Source organism: Polypterus senegalus, chromosome 8, assembly GCF_016835505.1.
Source record: "Polypterus senegalus isolate Bchr_013 chromosome 8, ASM1683550v1, whole genome shotgun sequence".
In the NCBI taxonomy this organism is placed as follows: Eukaryota; Metazoa; Chordata; class Cladistia; order Polypteriformes; family Polypteridae; genus Polypterus; species Polypterus senegalus.
Window position 1 is genome coordinate 97,213,818 of NC_053161.1, and position 22,713 is coordinate 97,236,530.

Consider the following 22,713-nt stretch of genomic DNA (forward strand, 5'->3'; position numbering starts at 1 on the left):
GTCCTTTACACAAAAAAAGGATGGATTTTCAAACTCCACCCTGAAGTCAGTAGAGTCCAAGTCCTAGAATCTTCTATATTTCTGCATAAATATGACCTGAAACATCACTCCTTCCACAACATTTCGATTGGATTAAGGTCAGGACTTTGATTTGGCCATTCCAAAACATTAACTTTATTCTTCTTTAACCATTCTTTGGCAGAACGACTTGTGTGTTAAGGGTCGTTGTCTTGCTGCATGACCCAACTTCTTTTGAGATTCAGTTCATGGACAGATGTCCTGACATTTTCCCTTAGAATTCTCTGATATAATTCAGAATTAATTGTTTTATCAATGAAGGAAAGCCATCCTGGCCCAGATGCAGCAAAAGAGGCCCAAACCATGATACTACCACCACCATGTTTCACAGATGGGATAAGGTTCTTATGCTGGAATGCAGTGTTTTCCTTTCTCCAAACATAAGGCTTTTTATTTAAACCAAAAAGTTCTAATTTGGTCTCATCCGTCCACAAAACATTCTTCCAATAGCCTTCTAGTTTGTTCACGTGATCTTTAGCAAACTGCAGACAAGCAGCAATGTTTTTTTTGGAGAGCAGTGGCTTTCTCCTTGCAACCCTGCCATGCACATTGTTGTTCAGTGTTCTCCTGATCGTGGACTCATGAAAATGAGCATTAGGCAATGTGAGAGAGGCCTTCAGTTGCTTAGAAGTTACCCTGGGGTCCTTTGTGATCTCGCCGACTATTACATGCCTTGCTCTTGGAGTGAACTTTGTTGATCGACCACTCCTGGGTAGGGTAACAATGGTCTTAAATTTCCTCCATTTGTACACAATCTGTCTGACTGTGGATTGGTGGAGTCCAAACTCTTTAGAGATGGTTTTGTAACCTTTTCCAGGCTGATGAGCATCAACAACTCTTTTACTGAGGTCCTCAGAAATCTCCTTTGTTCGTGCCATAAAACACTTCCACAAACATGTGTTGTGAAGAGCAGACTTTAATAGATCCCTGTTCTTTAAATAATACAGGGTGCCCACTCACACCTGATTGTCATCCCATTGATAGAAAACACGTGACTCTAATTTCACCTTCAAACTAACTGCTAATCCTAGAGGTTCACATACTTTTGCCACTCACAAATATGTAATATTCGATCATTTTCTTCAATAAATAATTGTCCAAGTATAATATTTTTGTCTCATTTGTTTAACTGGTTTCTTTTTATCTACTTTTAGGACTTGAGTGAAAATCTGATAATGTTTTAGGTCATATTTATGCAGAAATATAGAAAATTCTAAAGGGTTCACAAACTTTCAAGCACAACTGTAGCTCTAAAATCAATGATCCTGAGCTGAATTAAATAGGTTTGATGATAGATAAAATAACTTTGATTGTTCTTACAAAAGTCAATAAACTGTTTTCTGGATGCTTTTATCCAGTAAATTATGGCGTGAAGCACATCTTTAGCCTTGCAGCAATTTAGAACAAGAACTAAACCTAGGGAGGGAGCCAGTCCACCACAGGGCCTAATCACGTGCAAATTCTCATTTATTCACTCACTCACTCCCTCACTCCCTCGCTTATTCAGAAAATGCCAGTCTGCAGTATCTGGAGTAAAGTATATATTCACTAATCCACCAATATAACCATTCACTATTTCCCTTTTTTTTTTAATTCAGGGTCACGGGGAGCCTCAATGTATTATGACAACACTAGATTCAAGGATGAAACAACCTTCTGACAGGCACCAATACACTTTCTGGAGACAATTGCGCGCACACTTTCAGTTATTTATACAAATCAGTTTCGAAATGAACATGTTATCTTTATTCATTCCAAAGCAGCAGACAGCTGTGAAATCAAAAAAGATGGACGTTACCTATTTTTTCCTGTTTCTGCTATTATGATACATAATTTTTGATTTGGTCGCTTTGTTTATCATCAAACCAAAGCTTGATTTTGGTCTTTACAAATCATCCAATATTAACATTTGATGCCTTGCATTAACGTTAGATGGCGTGGTTTCTTTAGGTCTTTTGTAGTCTTGTTTCAGCCAGCAATCACGCCACATGTAGTGAATTACATGTTACAGCACCTCTGATATGTGTAACTTGTGACAAGCTTACCTGGCCTAAGAGAACATTGTTTCATTGAAGTTCAAGCCAACAAAATTAAAAAACACCCATACAAAAAGCCTCTGAGCTCTTATAATACATTTTGTCAGTGTAAATTGAGGAAATGTATTGTGTAAGGTTTGCCTTTAAACATTTCTGACAAAGATCTTTACTAGTAAACTATATAATAGAATGATTGAAATGGTCCAGAGCTTTCCAATAGAAATGCTTACAGACAATTAAAATTCAAAGAGAAGCCCAGTGGGTAGAGAATAATAACATTACAAAGTGTATCTTACACAAAATGAGAGTGAATGTAAGAAAGAGATGACTAAAAGAGGTGATAGGCAAATAGAAGTAAGGAACAGAGGGCAAAGGAGCAAAAGTAAAAGTGGCCAGAAGTAAAGTGAATGGTTCACCACTGCATCTGTACTGAAGATACAGTATTATTCATGTTACAAGAAAGGTCATTGTAAGATTGTGAAATGTGCAGTTTTTTTTTTTGGGGGGGGGGCACATGTTAGTTCAAACCAGATCATTTAAAATTGAATACAACAGATGTGCTATTTAGCTAACTGAATGAGAAATTAAAAGAATCAGAAAAACGGGGCTCCTTCAAAATATTTATAAAATTATCAAGTTAAACTTCAAAAAATAATCTATAGTTATAGTGCTGCAATAAAGGATTGCATATTATGATAAAAGGGAAAACCAGAAAATGATTTCTTTGATTAAAAAGTAAAAAAAAAACTATTACTTTATTTTCTTGGAATTACCATATCATAAAAGTTTTCTGTGCCAATTTGATGATATAAAAGGGGAAAACTCTGGAAATGGTCTCAAATTTACAGTAAGCAATGCTGACCTATGATACTATAATAAAGAATAATACAGTTGTTATTTTGGTGGTGCACATACTCAGAATAAATTCATCTAGGTACAGGCAACAAAGATAGTTAAAATGGCTGTGCCATCTCTCTTTGTGGAGCCATTGCATTTACCTGTATCTGTTTGCAAGGTGTTTTCATCAACACAATTCAAATCCTATTACATAATCATGTTTATGTACAGAATTTAAAAATTATAATTTCAAATTTCCAAACACAACACAGCTCAAAACCAGTTGATGCATTTTAGAGCTAGGGGATAAAAAACATCTGGTGCAATGCAGTCCAAAATTTGACAATCCAAAAGTGTTTTTTTTTTCATTAATTTAGCTATTCCTCTTTTTTTAATTGCTTTCTCCTAAATGATTGAAACATATTTCAAGTTCAATTAATCTTGTACAGCTCTTGTACAGCTCCAACCCTGGTTGCAACAGCCATTCATCATACGGTGCACTGAAACATGCACCCACACTCACACAGATATGGCTAATTTAATTTAATTTTACCTAATGTAACATGCATATCTTTGTGGATCAACACTGTGGTACCCAGACAGCATCCAGGCCACTATTTGAACCAGGTTGATAAAGCTTTGAGGCATCATCACTAACCACATTTTTTTTAATATGCAATAAAATGTTTTATTATACTCTCCGTATTGTATTTACTGTAGATTGATTCCTTTGTTATGCAAGTATGCTCTTGATTTATTTGAAAAGTGCTTTCTAATTCCTAACCTGTACCACTGAGAGACTTAATACAATGAAAATGAACCAATGACTCTAGTACTGTACATACTGTACATTCACTTGGCAATAAAATGTATTGTCGAAAATGGGCCTTTCAGCCCAATGCACTTCACCAATTCCTATTCATGTACAGTTTCCTAAGCAACATTAGCTGAGATGTGGAGGTCTCCGGGGGGCTACTTTACACCATGCTGCCAGGCAAATGAGTCAATAGATTTACAATTCTACGGGTGATAAAGACTTTTGTAGGATATATTTTGAAACCAAAAGTGAAATTTTAATTAATGCTATCAGATTTCTGAATTTTTAAAACTAGCTCAGAAAAATGCAGTTTTATCAGCTTCTTGCCTTTCTGGAAATGTCTTAATTCCATGTCAAAACTAAAAAAATTGTAAGAGAAACAAGATGGAAAATTCAAAGTCAAACTGAGAGAACAACCTGGAATGAATGTATTATGACTTTTCACACAACTTCAATCAGATGTAAAGCAAGTTATTTTATGGAAAATTGTAATTTGATAAGATAAATTATGCTGTTCAAAGTGAAAACAAAAAGTAAAACATTTGAACTGTCAAATGTAAACTTTTCATAAGGATTTGTAGAGCTTGACAGTGCTAGAGATAGATAAAAAAAAAACAGAAACTAACACTCAATACTTGCAAGCTAAGCATTTATTTATTTAATTGTAATTAAAATTAAAGCTGATATTACAGATACTAAAATTGTGCCAGTGGTAAAATAACTATATTTCAAATTTTATGTACATTCTTTAAATGTTATTTGGAGAACATATATCATATACTGTGCCTCCATTCATTCATCGTCAGACCTACTTTATCCTATTCAGAGTTGCAGATGGCCAAAGAGTTCCCCAGCTAAATCAGCCAGAAAGCACACAGCACAAATTTCAGGGCACGTTCATGCACTCACACACTCACTCATACAGGGTTAGCTTGGAGCTGCCAATTAACATTGCATACACACTGTTAAGATTTATAGAAGAAAACTGTAGGGTCTGGAGGAATAACCCACAAAGACTTGGAAAGGACATGCAAACTCCAAAATAGAAAGTGTCCAGGCCAAGATTCAAGCTGTGAACTGGGAGCTGGTAAGTGGAAGCACAAGCCACTGTGGCAACATTATTCCTTTGATTATGTAATGAACATTCTTATAATGAGAATTATAAAATGTTTGTTGAATGGTGAGATATACAATTTGACCTGTTAGCTAAGATTTAAAACCCGAAACACTAAGGTTACGTTTGACTCATTTTGCAACATTGAATAAGTTGCGGAAGCTGTCTGAGCTCAGATTGAAATAATTCATATTTAAGTACAGCATATACATACATAAAGTACTCTATAAAATTAAGTTTTTTGAGGGATTAATTTAGAATTCCATCCTTAGGAAATGCTCTAACACGTTAGTCCAAACATCTTGTTCTAAGCTTGTCAATGACACTTTAAATGATAGGGACATACATTGTGGGGGACATACATTGTGGGGACATACATTGTGAGGTGCTGCAAAGAGGAATGGGTGAAACTGGCCAAGGATAGCTGTGCCAAGCTTGTGGCATCATATTCAAAAAGACTTGAGGCTGTAATTGCTGCCAAAGGTGCATCGACAAAGTATTGAGCAAAGGCTGTGAATTCTTATGTACATGTGATTTCTCAGTTTTTTTATTTTTAATAAGTTTGCAAAAACCTCAAGTAAACTTTTTTCATGTTGTCATTATGGGGTGTTGTGTGTAGAATTCTGAGGAAAAAAAATTATTTAATCCATTTTGAAATAAGGCTGTAACATAACAAAATGTGGAAAAAGTGATGCGCTGTGAATACTTTCCGGATGCACTGTAACAGAGTGAAGAACGCTGAATGTAAAGTAAAACAAGCAGCTGTGCTTCATAAAGACCCAGACTGAATAAACAAAGATTGAGCAGTAAGTTGTGCGATTTCTCTATCAGAAAGGCTCAAATTTCAAGTTGTACCAGGGAATGTTATAAATAATATGAATATAAGAAATAACTACTTATCATATATGAAATATGAGAAGGAGTGTTTGGTTCACAATATTAAATGTGCAGTTAACAACAAGGGCATCAATTTCATGTCTGAAAAGATTTTTTGCCTTGAGGGGTTCAACAGTCTATGTAGAGCAGATGTTTTTTAGATCCACTAAACAAAAACTCTGAGCAGTTAGTTGATTTTGGCCTAACTGCTATTGACAAAATAGTGAGTAAGATGTCATAGTCCGAAACTTCCTATACATGCATATGCTATGCTGTTTGCCACTGAATGTTTTAGACAATATTTGAACAGGATGTAAAGGAAATATTTTACTTACAGTATACTGAGTGATTAATATGCAAAGGATAAATATTTTTTTCTTTCAGTTAAAGTATCACACATGCCACAAAAGGGTGCTTTTTCAGCACTGGTTACAAACCATTTGACAGTTGCCAAAAGTATTTTATTCCCCAGCCCTGACTGCCCCTTGTCAGTTTATCCCCCTCCCTAGGGATCCACTCAACAATTTCTCACTGCAGTGACAATCTGTTGTTCCTCTCATGACAATGCATGACAGACGTTTCCTACTACTCTCATCCATTCATGTCATTCTTCTTTACCCAGAATCCACATTTACAGGATTCCTGGTGTTGTTTAAAGTTCCTATTTTATTTTCATTTGCCGAGTTTAGTATTTGCATTTCTACAGAAAGTTACAGACTTTCTTATTGAATAAAAGAGACATGTTTGATTTTCCAACAGTCCTCTTTGCATTTCACACATGTGCTTTTGTCTTTATGACACTAATTACCCCAAATACACACAGCTGGTGACCTCTTGATTCTCCATGCTTCTGTTATCATAAGGTGAGCACACTTGTTAAGCATTATTTCTGCTTTGTTCATGGTAATTCTGAATATTTGGTTGGTACAAAATTTATGCGTTATATCTGCAATTCATCTGTCATAGATGGAAATATGATGATGCATGAAGCAGTAAATCACAAAGGTTTTAAATATTTTGCATTAATCATTACACAAATGGCTTGAAACTTTCTTTCAATTTTACCTGAAATATTAGTCTCTGGAGGCTTAATTTGGCTCCTAACAAATTCAGTATTTAGCATGTCTGGGATTTTAGGAATTTATTTGAAATATTTAGTGATCCTTTTATTTTGTCATTTCAAAAGACTAAATACAACCTCATGCACAAATGTTTGAACATATGAACATAAAGCAATACAAGCTGGCGTAGACTAGCTAGTCCATCAAGCTATTCTGATGCATTCACATTTTTTCTTAACTATAGTGATTGATGAAGCAATTTTTAAAATTCTAGTCACATCATCAAATTTGTTTATTATTATTGTAACACTGAGTCATACTCAAAAATAAGAGTGATATTTGAACATACATACCTAAAATAAGACATACCTAAATAATTTTACTATATAATGTATTTAAAAATGGATCACAAATAGGCTTATGGTGGTTGAATTTGTTTCATAGGCAGCAGAATCCAACTCAAGTGATGAAAAAACTGCATCGATTGATGTCCTATTGCTGGTATTTGGTTGCCAAAGAGCTATAGTTAACTGCTGTTCAAAATTAATAAACACAGCATTTTTCAAATAAGTACCCAATGAAGATTTAAAATCTGCATTGAAATCTTAAGGTAAAATTGTCGGCTACATGCAACCATGATGCATAACAGATCATTGTGACTCTTTGCCGATAAATTATAGTGTCAGAGAAATACTGCATGATTATGATCTACAGACAAGCAGGAATGAGGTTGTTCTTAGTGTCACTGAAATCCACTATATCCATGTTTCCTCTTTCACTGCTTCTTGTTTCCTTTAAAATGTATTTGTGTATAAATTAAAATTGCTTGCATGTATTGGTTTACGATTGTGACATCATGTGGATGTCTCTCTATCATTTCAATAAGCGCGAGAAGTGTGAGGCACATACCGCTGTGCAACTGATGGAGCAGGTTGAAGCTGCTGCTGCAGCATGACTGTACTATTTTCTTGCCACCAGGAAATGTGTGTTAAATGAATAAATAAGGGAAATACAGAAATTATACACCTTGAGTTAACAACTCTAAGGGCAAATGTGAAGCAGGAAACTATTCTCTATTGAAATTTTTAAAGTTTTAAAATGTTGTTAAATGTGCAGTATTTGAGGTAATCTCAATGAGGACTGATCTTCCTTTAAAAAATGAATTTGAAAATTAAGCATGCCAAATTAGTCAAACGATAGCCGAGTTGTTTCATGAAAACTGAAGGACAGGCAGATATGGTGACTATAGTTGGTGCTTTTAACATTATATGTAAAACAGTTATTAATTAAGTCATGCTGCCTCCAAATGTTTCTGACTTGTGCTGTACTTAAAAAAGATAAATATTTAGAGTAGAGTTGTTCAAATGATGCAACAAATGTATTTTAAAATACAAATTTTAAAAGGGCTTCAATCCAGTTTATGTACCATATATTGATTGCTGGATATTTAAATCAAGGAAGGAATGCATAGCTGGTTGGTAAATGTGATTGACAGTAATATTTTAGACTTCAGCTACTGAACTTGACTTATGAATGTTGGTGTATATAGTAGAGCAGGGGCCCTCAACTCCATTCCTGGAGCGTTGCTGTAGCTGCAGGCTTTCATTTTAACTCTTTTCTTAATTAGTGACCAGATTTTGCTGCTGATTAACTTATTTTCCCTTCATTTTAATTGACTTGTTTTTTTAAGATTCAGTTCTCTGAATTGCTTCATTTTTTTCCTTAAGCAGCACACAAACAGAAAGTAGCTGTTAAGCGAGCCGTCAGATGACTAGCTACTGTAAGTCATGGCCTCAAACTCCAACCAATTTCATTCCAACCAGTTTCTTAATTACAAGTCAATTCTTGTTGCTATTTAAACCTGTTAGTTAATTCAGTGGCTTGTCTGTGATTTCATTCTGCCACAACAGATATTTCCAAAACTGTTGATTTTATTTTTTCTAAGAGCACCATCAAAATGTTTGTGGACTTGAGCACACTAACATTACTAAGAACCTTTTCTAAGACTTTTCTTTGTTTTCAGATATTGTATGATGTACACAGGTTAGCTGCTCATGTGTTGGTTCTTTTTTGTATCTCATTATTGACTGGCTACTAATTAAGGAAAAAATAAATAATTATTTAATGTGTCTTATTCTTAAATAGCACGTCAGTTAAAATTAAAGCAAAAGAGTTAATTAGTTGCAAAAACTGGTCACTAATAAGAAAAAGGTTAGAATAAAACCTGGAGCCATAGCAGCATTTGAACTGGAGTTGGAGACCACTCAAGCAGAGTATTTACAGAGAGAGAACTTATGGAGCCCCTCTCCAAAGCAAGCTCTGTCAATACAGGTTTTATTCCACAGTCAGTGTGTTTGCTGTTGAGTGGTAGGGAAAAAACAAGACCGCCCTCTACCTCAGGCAATTACAGCAGAATTTTTGTTTTTCAACCATGGTCATTTCCTATTGTAAATAAAGGATGTTATTATTTCATTCTATTCTTTAAAGAAGGATTTATATAAATATTTAGTTCAATGCATCCTTAGGTAAATGAATAGAAATGCACTGCATGTGTAAGATATTCATTGCAATGTCATTGATTCACCTTGCAAATGACAAATAAATAATGAACAAGTTCAAAAGATTTGTTAAACCTACCCCAGAAAACTATTCAAATGTAAACTTTTTTATTCCTTTGTCTTTTTGACCATTTATTTAAAACAGTGAAACTAGTATATTATATTTCAAAATTATGTACAGACATGTTACCTGTAAATAATAAAGTTATTGAAATTGATCTATAATTCCTATGAAACTCCTGAATTATATGTACCATGTGTCAATGTGATGTGTTTGGATCAGACATATTGAATAAAATAGCATATCAACACTGAGAAGGGGTACATTGTATTCAGTAGTGCTCAAAAAATTAGCTGTTACAGATAAAACAAACATTTTTGGAAATCAGTGTACACTGAGAAAATTTGTAAAAACTGAACAATATAATAAAAAAATAATATTTGCATATATAAAAACAAGTAAACTATGCTAGTTTATATTAAAGGTTAGTGAATGCATTATATAATAGAAAAATATATAATAAAGTATGCTCTGTTTTAGCAGAAAATGAACCTATGATATGCGTTATTGTGCATTGCCAATATGCTAGAGTTTTAAGAGAAAGCACCAATTGAATTTAATTACAGAGGAGTATAAGATGATATCTGTCTTGACTTCTATAAAGTTTTTGATAAGGCACATGAATGAAAATCTAGTTATTAAAGTATAAGAGGCAGAGAACGAGAGCACAGTGTGCAGAAGAGTGCGGAATCAACCAACTCAAGCAAAGAGCACCAAATGCCATTGTACAAATAACAGTCTTAATACAGGTCAAAGGATGGATTGTGAGGGGACTAGTCCTCCTTTTTTAATTTATATGTTGTAAAAGATGTAGGTAAAAGTGACACTAAAAGTTAGTTATAATTGCAGATACCACAAAACATAAAGCACCAGATATGCACAGGTTAATTGGATTTAGACAAAATTCACATTTGGGCAAATAAATGATACATAAAGTAAAGTTTTTAGAAAGTTAAAATATTAACTACACAGAAGAAGATTTAGTGGTAAAGTATACCTTAGAGTTCCATTTCATCTATTACTGTCCTTATCCAGATAGTGCAGAGAAGCAATTAAAAGGCTTAAAAATGTTTGATTATGCAGCATAATGTAAGGAATACAATAAGTTATTTTTAAACTGTATAACATGCTTGTGAGGCCACAAATGCAAAATTGAGTTCATGTTTGGTCTTCATATTAAAAGAAGGACATTACAGCTCAATGAAAGTGTGAAGGAGCAAAATGTTTTAATCTTAAAAGTCAATACTGTGACTCATAAAGGAAGTAATAATGGTGGATGCCAACTATTAATTTAAAACTGGAAGTAGGTTAAAAGGAATTTTTTCAGAAACTTTAATGTGGATACAAGGAATAATTTGACAGGTAATTTTGCTGAGTAATATTTAAGGAATATTCAAATACTTACTTAAGAATAGTTAGGAATTATCAGATAAATATGAGAAAACAACCTGAGTGGGCTGTTTCTGTCACAGTTACTGTTGCAACACCCTTTTGTGATTTTTTTTCCAGATTCACAATTTTTTTCCTGATTTATATTTTGATTCCCCTTCCTCTTAATTTCCATTGGACGTCCTTGAACAGTAACTCCATATTTATTGGAAAGAACTTTGCTGGATCAGCTCTATCAATTCTTGTAGAAAGTTTAAAGACCCCATATAATCATCTGTGTTTGAGGTTACAGAGATTTAGTTCCATTAGAACATAGATCCTCACTCATTCTTCTGGAGGGCCAAAGTGACTGCAGGTTTTCACTTCAGCCAGTTTCTTAAGTAAAACCTAAAGCAATATGTTTTTTGAGCTTAGTTTTAGTTAGTTTAATTATGATTCAGAGCCCTTAATGGCTTATTTAAGTTTTAAGCATCTGCATTTAGGATTTAATTATTTTCTGTTTTCTTAACCAGACACAGTTAATAACAAAATGCAAATAAAAAAGAAACCACCAACTCTCCAGCTAACTTGGTTCCATTTACAATGATAAATGTGCATTACAAACTGTCTTTGTTAATAAAATGTTTAGAAATAAACGAGAGAGTAAACAGAAGAATCGTGAATTGCAAATTGGCTGGATGAAGTGCTAACATGCCATATAATTAAATTTTAAGTTTCACTATCAGGATGGACTGTCTTCTAATTAGGAAAATAGCTGGAAAAAACCTGCAACCACTGTGGCCCTCAAGGACCTTGTCTGAAGATCCCTGCCTGTTAATAATAATAGAGGAAGATGTGTTATTTGCCATATGGATGCACTCTATTGTTGTTCTCTGGTCAGTTTCTCATGTTTGTATATTGTTTTTCTTATTATCTTAACCATTATTGCACAGAACGTTCCATAACTGGTTTCAATTGCTCATTAAACAGTTGGAATATAATGCTCTTTGACAAATCATCAGGTTCCTGGAGGATGAGACTAACATGACTAAAAACTTAATTTTTTTCCATTTTTATTTAAAATTTTGCATTAACAACAAACAACAAATTGTATTTTCCAACTGTTTGCCTAGTTTTGCAAGAATAAGTCCATTATTGTAATGAATCTTAGGCAACACATAATGTGTACTGTAATATTCTATATCCATTGTATTCCTCCTTTCATATCAAACTGCATATTTATTATTAACAGAAACAACTTAGTTAACAAGTTAACACCAATGGTACATACAAAATCACAGCAGGCACCATTTTTTCATTCCATTTTTATAAAAATTGTGAACTTGCTATTAATTCTCAACACTGAAAAAATGAAATTACTAAATTTATATATATGTACTAACATTATGATGACAGCTTGATGCCATATATTTCCATGTGGTTTAGTTTATTTCCGACTTGCTTCTCCTGTTTTACTACTAATTTCTAAATGGTTGTCAGTCTGTAGACTGATCTGAGCTAACACATACTGCCTGCTATACACACTGGCAGGAAATTCTTATATATGACTTGATTAGCCTTACGATTACTAAAAAATATATCTATTTCACTCTGCACCCATCATTATCACTGGTATTTTTTTTTATATTTCTAAAAGCTAGACATGTTACTTTAAAATTATCAACAGACTAACTTTAAAACTTTTCAATGAAAAACATTAATATCTAAAGACTTTGCGATAATGTATTAACATTATGCTCCAGGCTACATTACCTCATGTTTGAGACAAATGTAAATAAAGCCATTCTAAGATGAAAATGAATTCCATTATCAAGACTTTCTTTTGCCATTAGAGACCATCCAGCAACATGCAGGTGTTTCAATATTTAAACTTACTCTGATGATTCAAAAAGTAAAAGCATATAACAGATCTTTTATATCTCTAACCTTTCGTTAAACAGTATTAATTCTTTTTAAGTTTTTCTTCAGAAGTACTTATTTTTAAAATTAACCTGTGAAAATCTAATTAAATAATTTGAGCAACATCATTAAAAGAAATATCTCTTGATAATAAAGTTACATAACTATATAACTATATAAAGATGAATTAATGGAAAATGTGATAAATGTCTTGTGAATATGACTTAATGAAGCGGGAGCTTTCAGTGATACAATTTCTGTCCCCTTTATTTGAAAAGCAAGTCCAAACGAGCTTATCCTGTCACTGTCTATGAAAGGAATGCACTTAAAAATATATGCTCACTCATATGCATGCATGCCCACATTATAAATCTGTCTTAGGTATGACTCTTGAAAAGGGGGAGTTTAAAAACATTTACTGCTGGTACTGTGAGTATTTAAAAAGTAACAATTTCTTTTCTCTTAGTAAATAGCACAAGCAGGAAAGAATCACATACAAATTAAATTTTAATGCTTGACAATCCAAAAACTACTTTAGAAATGTTCTCCAAAAGAGGCTTACAGAAACATGTTTTCTCTCAACTTACTATTAAATGAAGATATGAGAATTGCATTACTTTTACAGTTTCTTCCTAATTTAAAATTTCAATATCAGCCTGCTGTTGGATATAATACAATTATCACTAGCATGATGTCAAATGCTCCCTTAAATCTTCTGGGTAGTTTAAGAGGAAAGACAACCCTCTAATTATGTAACATCTACTTAACTGGTGAGTACTCCATCATTTTGTCCATGTCTTTCCACAGCTCCCCATAACATCCCCAAACCCAACTCTGCCTCTGCTTCAGCTTTGGCTGTAAGAAGGAAAGGTAGGGGGGGTCGGGAGTCGGGGGTCAGACAGTCACACTTCGCACCTAGGCTATCTGGCTAATTTTAACACCCCCCATTGTTAAGGCATTATAATCCATGGCAATTTAGATGCTATCTACAACTAGTGTTGAAAAACAATAAAATTACAGGTTGCAAACAAATGTGATTATTCCTGAGACAGTTTAGTGGTTATTAATAAAATAAAGATGTGCGTTCACAAAAAAGTAGAGAAAAGTGAAAATTAATTACATTTCATTTTTCCAAGAATGTAGTGAGAAGTCAAGCAAAATGACACCTTTTATTGGCTAACTAAAAATATTACAATATGCAAGTAAAGGAAATCTCCATATTCAGTAATAAAAACACTGTCATAAAAGTTACAGATAAATAATAATATATGTGAGCAGGCAATATAATATTTATGTTTGAAGGGAACAGGAAGGTACTGTAGGTGAACACTAAAGAAGAGAAGCAAGATGAAAGCCAAAAAAAGGAAAGGAGATACCATCATTTCAACCGGCCTGAAAGTATTTAATGATACAGCAAATGAGACATCTTGCACAAATGGCATTGTTAGCATAACCTTGGTGCTAGGTGCAGAAAGGAAGCGCAGCTCTGCAATCATAGTAATGATGAATTACCGTGCTGCTGACAGATTGTTACATCTGCTGATAGTAACAGTAAGCAACACCATCTGATATGCTATCAGCTATCCTGCTATCTTTCATCCAGCAAATTTATTCTTTTAAAAGAGATCTAAAATTGTAGCAAACAGATGGAAGGCACTGTGACAATCCCACTGGAATCTGGTAAAAATAAATTGTACTCCACAGTAGGTTTCACTATGTCTCCATTACTATGAACAGAATGTAACACAATAAAATGCTTTACCCTTTCAGGGTTGCAAAAAGCATTCAAATGTGGCATGTTACCTTTCCTACTGCCCTTTTACCTCATTGCTACAGCTTAGTGCTGATTATAGGCCTTAATTACAAGTGATTCAATGAAATGATATTTGTCTGTGTGAATATCACCTGTCTAGTTAGAGAGCAATAAAATCACAGTTAAATTCAAATCATTGATTGATGATAAGATATAGGAATGGGAACAAAACAAGCATGGCTTCATTCAAAGTGACACAACAAATCTTCATAGATCCACTGATTAATTTTCCATCAACCCTGCCACTCCTCTTATCGTACCTTTACTGGCATAATCTCTATGACCTCTTAGAGCAGCTGTCTATCTTTTTTCTTAGCTCCATGCTGATTCAACAAGTCAGGCTCCATTACCCTTCTCTCCTTTCCTGTTTACATCTTATCCATGCTGTATCTTGTCTCACCATTGCAATACGTCTATATGAATTTAGCTATTTTCAATTATGTTGCATCTAATAGATGTCTGGTTTTTACATAATCGTATAGCAATTATAATTACAATAATTTTTACACTTACTGGCACATAAATACTTCTTGAATTATCCCCTCACCTTAATGGCCTCATTATAGTCAAGCAACTTGTATCACTTAGTATTTAATAAAAATCTGTTCCTCTTATGTGTTTTTTCCATTTGGCCAACCACTACAGTACACACAAGAACTGTTCATCTCATCTGTGTCTTGGTGGGTATTATCATTTTGTAATTGCACTTGGCTAGTAGAAAACTTAATCTAAGTCAATCTTTCTGTAAATCAAAACATTTCTAGAGTTTTAAGTAATTTAATATTATTACAAAGATTTGTACAAAAGTAGGAGATTTATTTTCTATTCAGAACCCGTAGGATAACAGTGAAGCTGGCAAAAAATGATTGACTTCCTTGCATCCATTCAGGGATAACAACTATTAGGTCCACATGGTGCTATTCTTAGGGATGAGTAGCCGGCGAAAGTCACGTTTCAAGACAAGATGGTACTTGACTGTAATCCCCCCTATTCTCCAGTCAAACAAAACATTTGTTTGAGTTTCTTGGTTGGCCATGTAAATCCGTGAAGCACAAGCATCCATTGCCATTCTTAGTGTGTAAATACAACAGGGGATTATCTGTGTGAAGTAATTTTCCACTTTTTCCTTCTGAGAAGCCATTATACAGTATTATCCATTGTGTAAGGCTGGGTCAGAGACATTCAGGTTGTAACATTTTCTCTTAAGAATTTCATCCTGTGATAAGCACTTCCTTCAAGTTTTGAAGGAACTATAATATGTAACAGATGAGAAAGCCATTTATGGATATGTTTTTAAGCCACCATATGTTGTCTTACAAATAAATGTTACATGTAACTGTTAAATCTATATAAAAAATGTAATATGTTTTATTTACAGCAAGGTTGCCAAAACTAAAACAGTGATTGATTGATTAGCAAAAGGCTTTGTTTTTCTCGGAGAGTTTGATAAAATAGCCTGCAATTATGTAATGCAAATGATCAAAAATAAATATGAGGTGCACTATGAGACAAATTATAAAGGGCTTATGACCACCCAGAAAAACATTGTAATCTTTCCCAATTAAAAAGATTAACAGCTTATTCCAAAAAGAAAAACATACAAGAATAAGTGGATTTAGAGGTTACATGCAGGTCTTGCACCTGCTTCATCTTTAGAAAGTAATTTAATACCACACTATCCCTCCATTGTTCACATAATTTGCACATACATGGTTTTCTTTGTTCAGACAATAGGGTAAAAATCTATGTTAATGTGAAAAAAGGTGTGGAATAAGTACGACAATACCTTTTTATGTTATGCATTAGCTTTTAAGCAGTAAAAACAATCAACAAATATTATGAATGGTACAAAGTCTTAGTGGCAATGCAGATTACAGAAGTAAAAAAAGGAAGGCTGCATCTTTACTTTGGGGCAAATGCAACACTGAGACACTGCATATAGCTTTAAAGAAACATAGAACAAGGCTGTTCAGTAGCAACAGCTAATCAGTATGGTTATGGTCTTTCCATGCATATGCAAATGTCATCATAAGGTCACTTGAAAAGCATTCTACTGTTATTTATATACTGCTTTTTCAGCAACTTTTTCACAAAGCCAAAACCAACTTAATAAATCAATGGAGACATCATAATTTGTGTAGATCTTCCATAGAATCTTAAAAAAAAAGAACAAAATAGAGTAAAAATAAATGGCAGTTATATCTCAACTAACACTGTGACCAGTGAAGCAGAGAACAAACTGTGGAGGCATATTCAGCAACAATTCTCTGCTATCCATATCATTCACTGCACAATCTGCATGAGCTGATAGTAAGGAGGGACAGAAGATGGCAACACAGAGTCATATTTAACAGATTTATATTACTGCACAAAAGACAGTGAGAGTGCAACTAAACTGAGTATATATTTTGATGTCAGCTAAATAAACTTAAAAATATCTTAAGGTAAACTGTAATAATCGCAAACTCTTCTGAGTTTATGAATAATCAAGTGAAAAAACAGATGAGTCACAGAAAGCAATAGTGTTTGCTGGCATGTCAGCAATGTTTATTCCTTATTTTTTCTGGTGCAGTGCCCCCAGGACAGGCGTCATTTCTGCTAATGTGAATAAAATCTGTGTTGAATAGTGTGAACGGAGTGCTGGCTCCCGGCTAACAGCAGTCATTGTTGGCTGTGTAGTGGGCTTATCACTGCTTTCATCCTGGTTTTAAAAGGTGAGGAGATGAGAGAAATCTGTTGAGTAACCTTGCATAAACAAAGAGCCCTAATAATTATCTCCAGTGCCAAAAGCAAGGTGGAGAGAGGCAATGTCACTTGGGGTTAAAATGCATTAGGAAGAGTTACCTGACTACAAAAAAATCACATTTTTCCTCCAAAGTATGACAAGCATTTTTAAACAAATTGCTTATTTTAGAGGATATTAGTGCAAATTGTTTTAGTCTAAAATGAATACTTATCTGCTTAAGAAAAAAAATCGCTGAGTTTAATATTTTCTAAATTTTTAGAAGACAACCCACATTATATAACAACAAAAGATAAATAATTTCGATTTTTTAAATTTTCATGTAAAATGAAATTTACACACCAGTATATGACTGAGTCACACATTTTCTTCAGTTTTTTAACTCTGTTTCCCAAGTGCAAGTCAGTTGTTCCCATGGAGCTACAATTTAAATGGCTTGAAAATAGCTTTCTGCAAAAAATTTGCCATGTGCTAAAAGGGATTCTGGATTGCAGGTTCTACAATAAAGGATAACATTTATTTTAGGTAACTTTTCATTTATACGTTATATATTGAACACTCTCCGTATGGTTCACTGTTTACATTTTAATTACAGGTGGAATAAATAATAAATATTCAGCAAAGTAAATGGGCAGATTAGCAAGAGAATATAAAGATGTGGATTATACACAAGCTCACATTTCAATATATATATATATATATATATATATATTTTTTTTACAAAGCTATATTAAAATTACAAAATTGCATTTTATTTATAGTACAGTATATAATATGATTTGGGATTACTTGGTAGATTGTTGCTTTGTTTAAGAAAACCACAGAAGCCAGCAGACAGCATGTGTCCTATATTTGACTTGCAGTACACAATGAATACATTATAATTTATTGAGTTTCAAAGTTTAAATGGTTATTTTTGCAGATTTCTATGTGATATTTAGCTTACACAGCCATTTATGTGTCATTTGTTTATATTTAATTAAATATCAAGGGTGAAGATATTGCATGCAGATAGATAGATAGATAGATAGATAGATAGATAGATAGATAGATAGATAGATAGATAGATAGATAGATAGATAGATAGATAGATAGATAGATAGATATTGTAGGTGTAACTATATTGTGAAAAGAGGATGAAACAGGTGCTTCTTCACAAAAGCTATAAAAGTCATGTTCAAAAGGCCTTTGATATGAACTTCTGATCTTTAAATAAGAAAGGTCTTTGTATTATTAATTAGGAAGCATAAATTAAGTACATAATCCCTTTCATATGAAAACACCAGTGGTTAAAAGCAACCCTGAAGATTTTAACACTTTATTGCCTTTCTGAAATGATAAGAGATCATATATACAGGTCCCACTTTTCTTGGAAACAAATTATTTAAACATCACAAAATTGTATTGTGCTGGCAAAATAAAACTCAGAACATCAGCAAAATCACCTTCAAGGTATGCAATATCTGTTGTGTGAAGTAGCAATGTGGATTAGATAAACAAAATATGTCAGTGTAATTATGGGTGTGAAAAAAGCTCACATGCATTCTGCTCTTCTGAACGGTCTCGCGCAAACACTCTTCTCACAGTTTATTTTACCTAATTACTATGCTAGATACACATAAACAGAATGGCACATTCGTAACAACCAGTTATTCCCACTTGGTTTACTTTTGGAAACTCTCCTCATTAAATATATCCTTACTAAACCCAATGGAGCATACTGTAAACTCAATCTGTAGGCACCAAAATCACAATTTAGGCACTTATGGGACCGAAGATATTCCACTGGATATGTTTTGTAATACATTTTCCACAGATTGTAATCTATGGTAGCCAGCAGCCCTTTTTAATTGATTAGACAGCCACTTTTCCATAATCTGGAAAAAAATAATTAGACGGCTTAGAAATACATTAGAGAAATCTAATAAAGACAAATTACTAAATTAAAATGTAATGCCTCAGACTTCAAATTTAAATATACCTTTATTGGATACAATACATAGAGGTATAGTTTAAAGAGGTTTTACTCATCTAGTCAATTCACCTGCTAAATTCAAACAAGTGCCTCGCATACTTAATTTGCTGTTTTGCATTCAATTTCCATACGGATTCATGCACTATCTTGACAAAGTGAAGTTAATTTGAAAGTCAAGATCTGGGTGAAATTTTTGAAACTCCGAGTGCCTAACCCAACACAATGCTTTATTGGCACACATGTCCTATTCTGGACAATGAAATACATTGAAATTGATTTTAATTGCCTCCAGAATCTGAACTTGAAGACCATTGGTCTCAAATATACATGTATGAGGTTGGACTCATTTTTACTTGGGGTCGACCTTAAATGCAGAATTGCACACTTCTTTGGTTATTACATGGTTTTGCTTTCTTGCTTTTGTCCAATGAGAAAAGGGGATTTTGCATACTATATGGGTCAATTATGTATTCAATGACGCTTTTCATTGCATATTAATTTTTTATAGACATAATCAAACAGGAAAGTGCATTATTAGTAACTTTACATACTTTAGTGAACCTTCTGTATGTAGTTCTGAATTATTACCCCTTTAAAGAATGAACTTATTAAAAGAAAATTATTATTTCAAATGAGTAATGTATGGAACAACAAAATAATATGAAAACATAAGAATCAGAAATATGATCGCATTATGGCATAATACTTTAATGAAAATGGCATATGGAGCTGATTTTAGAACAGTAGTTTGATGATGCAATTCACTGACCTCGACTTTAACTGTTTTTTGTTCAGAATCCGTTTGAAGTCTGTCTTAATAGACTTGACTGTGCATAAACATATGGATATGATTTGTATAATTGTATCCCTTCTTCAATCAATCACTGTTTATGGTGAGTCTTGTTCAGTAACTCACTTGATTTGAGTAAGAATGCACTATGCGTGAACATATCATCTTCAAGCCAAAGTGGTGTTCTTAATTTTGCAATAACAAGAACTGTAACCTACATGAATAATATAACATTTTTGCTGCACAGTATGTGAAAGAATTTACTATGTATCATTTCACTTTTGAATAACATAATTTTGCCTAGTATGTTGTGTTGTCAATGTTGTACCATTTAATTCAGTGAATGCATTCCCTTTATCAATTAAACAAGTTTTTCTTAAAATAATAAAGTCTATTAATTAAGAAGGATTTGAGGTTTTGGCGGCCCATTTATTACAGTCTTGTAGTTTAATCAAATTATATTTTCACTAAATGTTGATACTTAGTTTGGCAAACATTTACCACAGTGACTGCTTTAGAGCTATAATCTAAAACCTTTCCTTCTTTCTCTTTGTATTTGGCTACAACACAGTGTTTGGAAAAAGAAAATTATGGTTTATTCACAAAAATAAAAAAAGAAATGTAGTATTGTTTAAAACCTGTCCACTTTAGCATCAAATTAGGAAGATCTATATTACTGTGAATCTTTTAAAAAATACATTGATCTATCGGTGGATATAGTACATCTTTGCATGTGCCATTAACTAAATAATGTCAGTGCAACTTTACAACATTCTGATTATATATCTATAAAAATATAAATATGTTTAGTCTCACTAGAAGTTTAATTAATATTAATTGTACAAATAGCAAAGCATAGGAAAAAGCCAAAATAACCACAATCAAAATCCACCTGCATGGGTCTCATCTTCACAAGCAGAAGATTCAGCTGCTAAAATATAATCATGTCCTCTGCAAAGCTAAATTTCTAATTAAAACGGCATACAATCCTCACAAAATGCATTTGTTTCACATGTCCGCAGTCTGCAAAATGCAGCAAATTATTTTAGAAAAGTCTTCCAAATATTCATTTTTTGGAAAAAATATCATCTAATTTTATTTCATAACATCCAGATGGCAGTAGATCTTTTTTTTTCTCAAGTGAAGAAATGCATAAATAGAAGAAATCATATAGACTAAGCCTTGAACACAGTGGACAATTCTCCTTTTTATCCTTTTATATAGTTTTGATTAATCAAGCAACTAGTTTAGACATTAATAAATTAGACTTGTTGATTTTTTTTTTTTTTTGGAAGCAGTGCAAGAAACCAAAGGTATTTCAACTCACTTATTGTGTATTGTGCAACATAATTTGGTTTAACTGTGAGCTTACCTTTATAAGACAGCTTCAGCCGAGGGACGTTGTTCTTTCCCTGTTGACTGCGCACACTTGCTGGCATTGATACCCAAGAGAGTAGAAGTACAATCCCAATGAGGTAGTCCATGGTACCAGTGAAGAAATTTGGAGTAAAGTCCTTCTGAATCAGTCCCCACGTAGTTCAGAACAGGATCCTAGAAACTGAAGGTTAACAGGTGACTTAGGTCAGCTTCACTGAGAAAAGCCAGGTCCCAATAGTTTTTGCTCACATTGCTCTTGGCTTACGAGTCAAGGGATAGGAAGTTCAAACAACATGGAAAAATGACCACAGAGAGCTAAAGGTGCTGCCTAATGAAGCACAAATGTGCTGTGGAAAGAAAACTATCATGGGTTACTTTAGCAGAGCCTTTTTTTTCTTCCCACTGCTTTTGAAAAAGCCACCGGCAGGAGCTAATCCTCTTCTCAGCTTCAGAGCACTGAGTGTAGCCACACCGACAGTAAGGGAATGAGAGTGAGCACGCCAGAGAGAGAGAGAGCGAGAGAGCGAGAGAGAGAGAGAGCGCGCAGATCTGCCTGAGCTCCACTGCATGCAGCGAGATGACAGAAGATCCTCCTGACAGGTTTTTCTGAGCTCCCTCTCTCTCGCTCGCTCCCTCTCTCTCTCTCCCTGTCACATCCTCCCCCCCAATAGTCTGACAATGAGAACGCCAGCAAGTTTTGTCCCACCTCTTTCCTCTGTCATGGTGTAACACCACATAAAAAACACATGTGGAACAACGCTGAGGGTAGCCTTCTTCTCGCACTTCAAGTCATTTCGCAAAAGATGAGAGCCAGCTCATTATATACATGTCGTACATATATGTATATATGGAACTGAGAGTTCAACTTAAAATATATAAATACAAAATAAAACACACTCTTGCAAAAATGTGTGTGCCGTTTTAAAAGTTGTTAAACAGAACCCAGCTTGTTTGTTAAAGCTGCTTAAATGTAAGCCCCTTCAATAAACTGATTGAACATTCATGTCTAGATTTTTGTTTTCCAGAGGAAAGCGATTTCTCTCTCTTCCTCTCCCTCTTTTCATTGCACAGCATTTTTTTTTCAATAAAAGATTGCTGTGAGTTTTAATACATCCTCAACACTGAGCAATAAATCACAATGAACAAGTGTTACAAGACAATTACTCTGGGAGGCACAAATGCATGAAATTAGCAGCATGTCTCAAGATTTCACAGCAATTCAAAACTGTTTTTCTAAAAGGAGAATTCAAGATAAATGGTATACATATAAACAGCACTCTGTCTTTGCC

At 33.7% G+C, this 22,713-nt stretch overlaps 1 protein-coding gene across 1 annotated transcript in view; it reads right to left on the reverse strand.

Moving 5' to 3' along the window:
- Nucleotides 1-22,713, reverse strand: part of sema3ab (sema domain, immunoglobulin domain (Ig), short basic domain, secreted, (semaphorin) 3Ab) — a 311,024-nt gene that overhangs the window by 131,661 nt on the left and 156,650 nt on the right. The window contains exon 2 of the mRNA XM_039761470.1: nucleotides 21,420-21,605. Within this exon, the coding sequence (XP_039617404.1) occupies nucleotides 21,420-21,531 (112 nt within the window). The 5' untranslated portion in view covers nucleotides 21,532-21,605. The remainder of the gene's footprint in view (nucleotides 1-21,419; nucleotides 21,606-22,713) is intronic.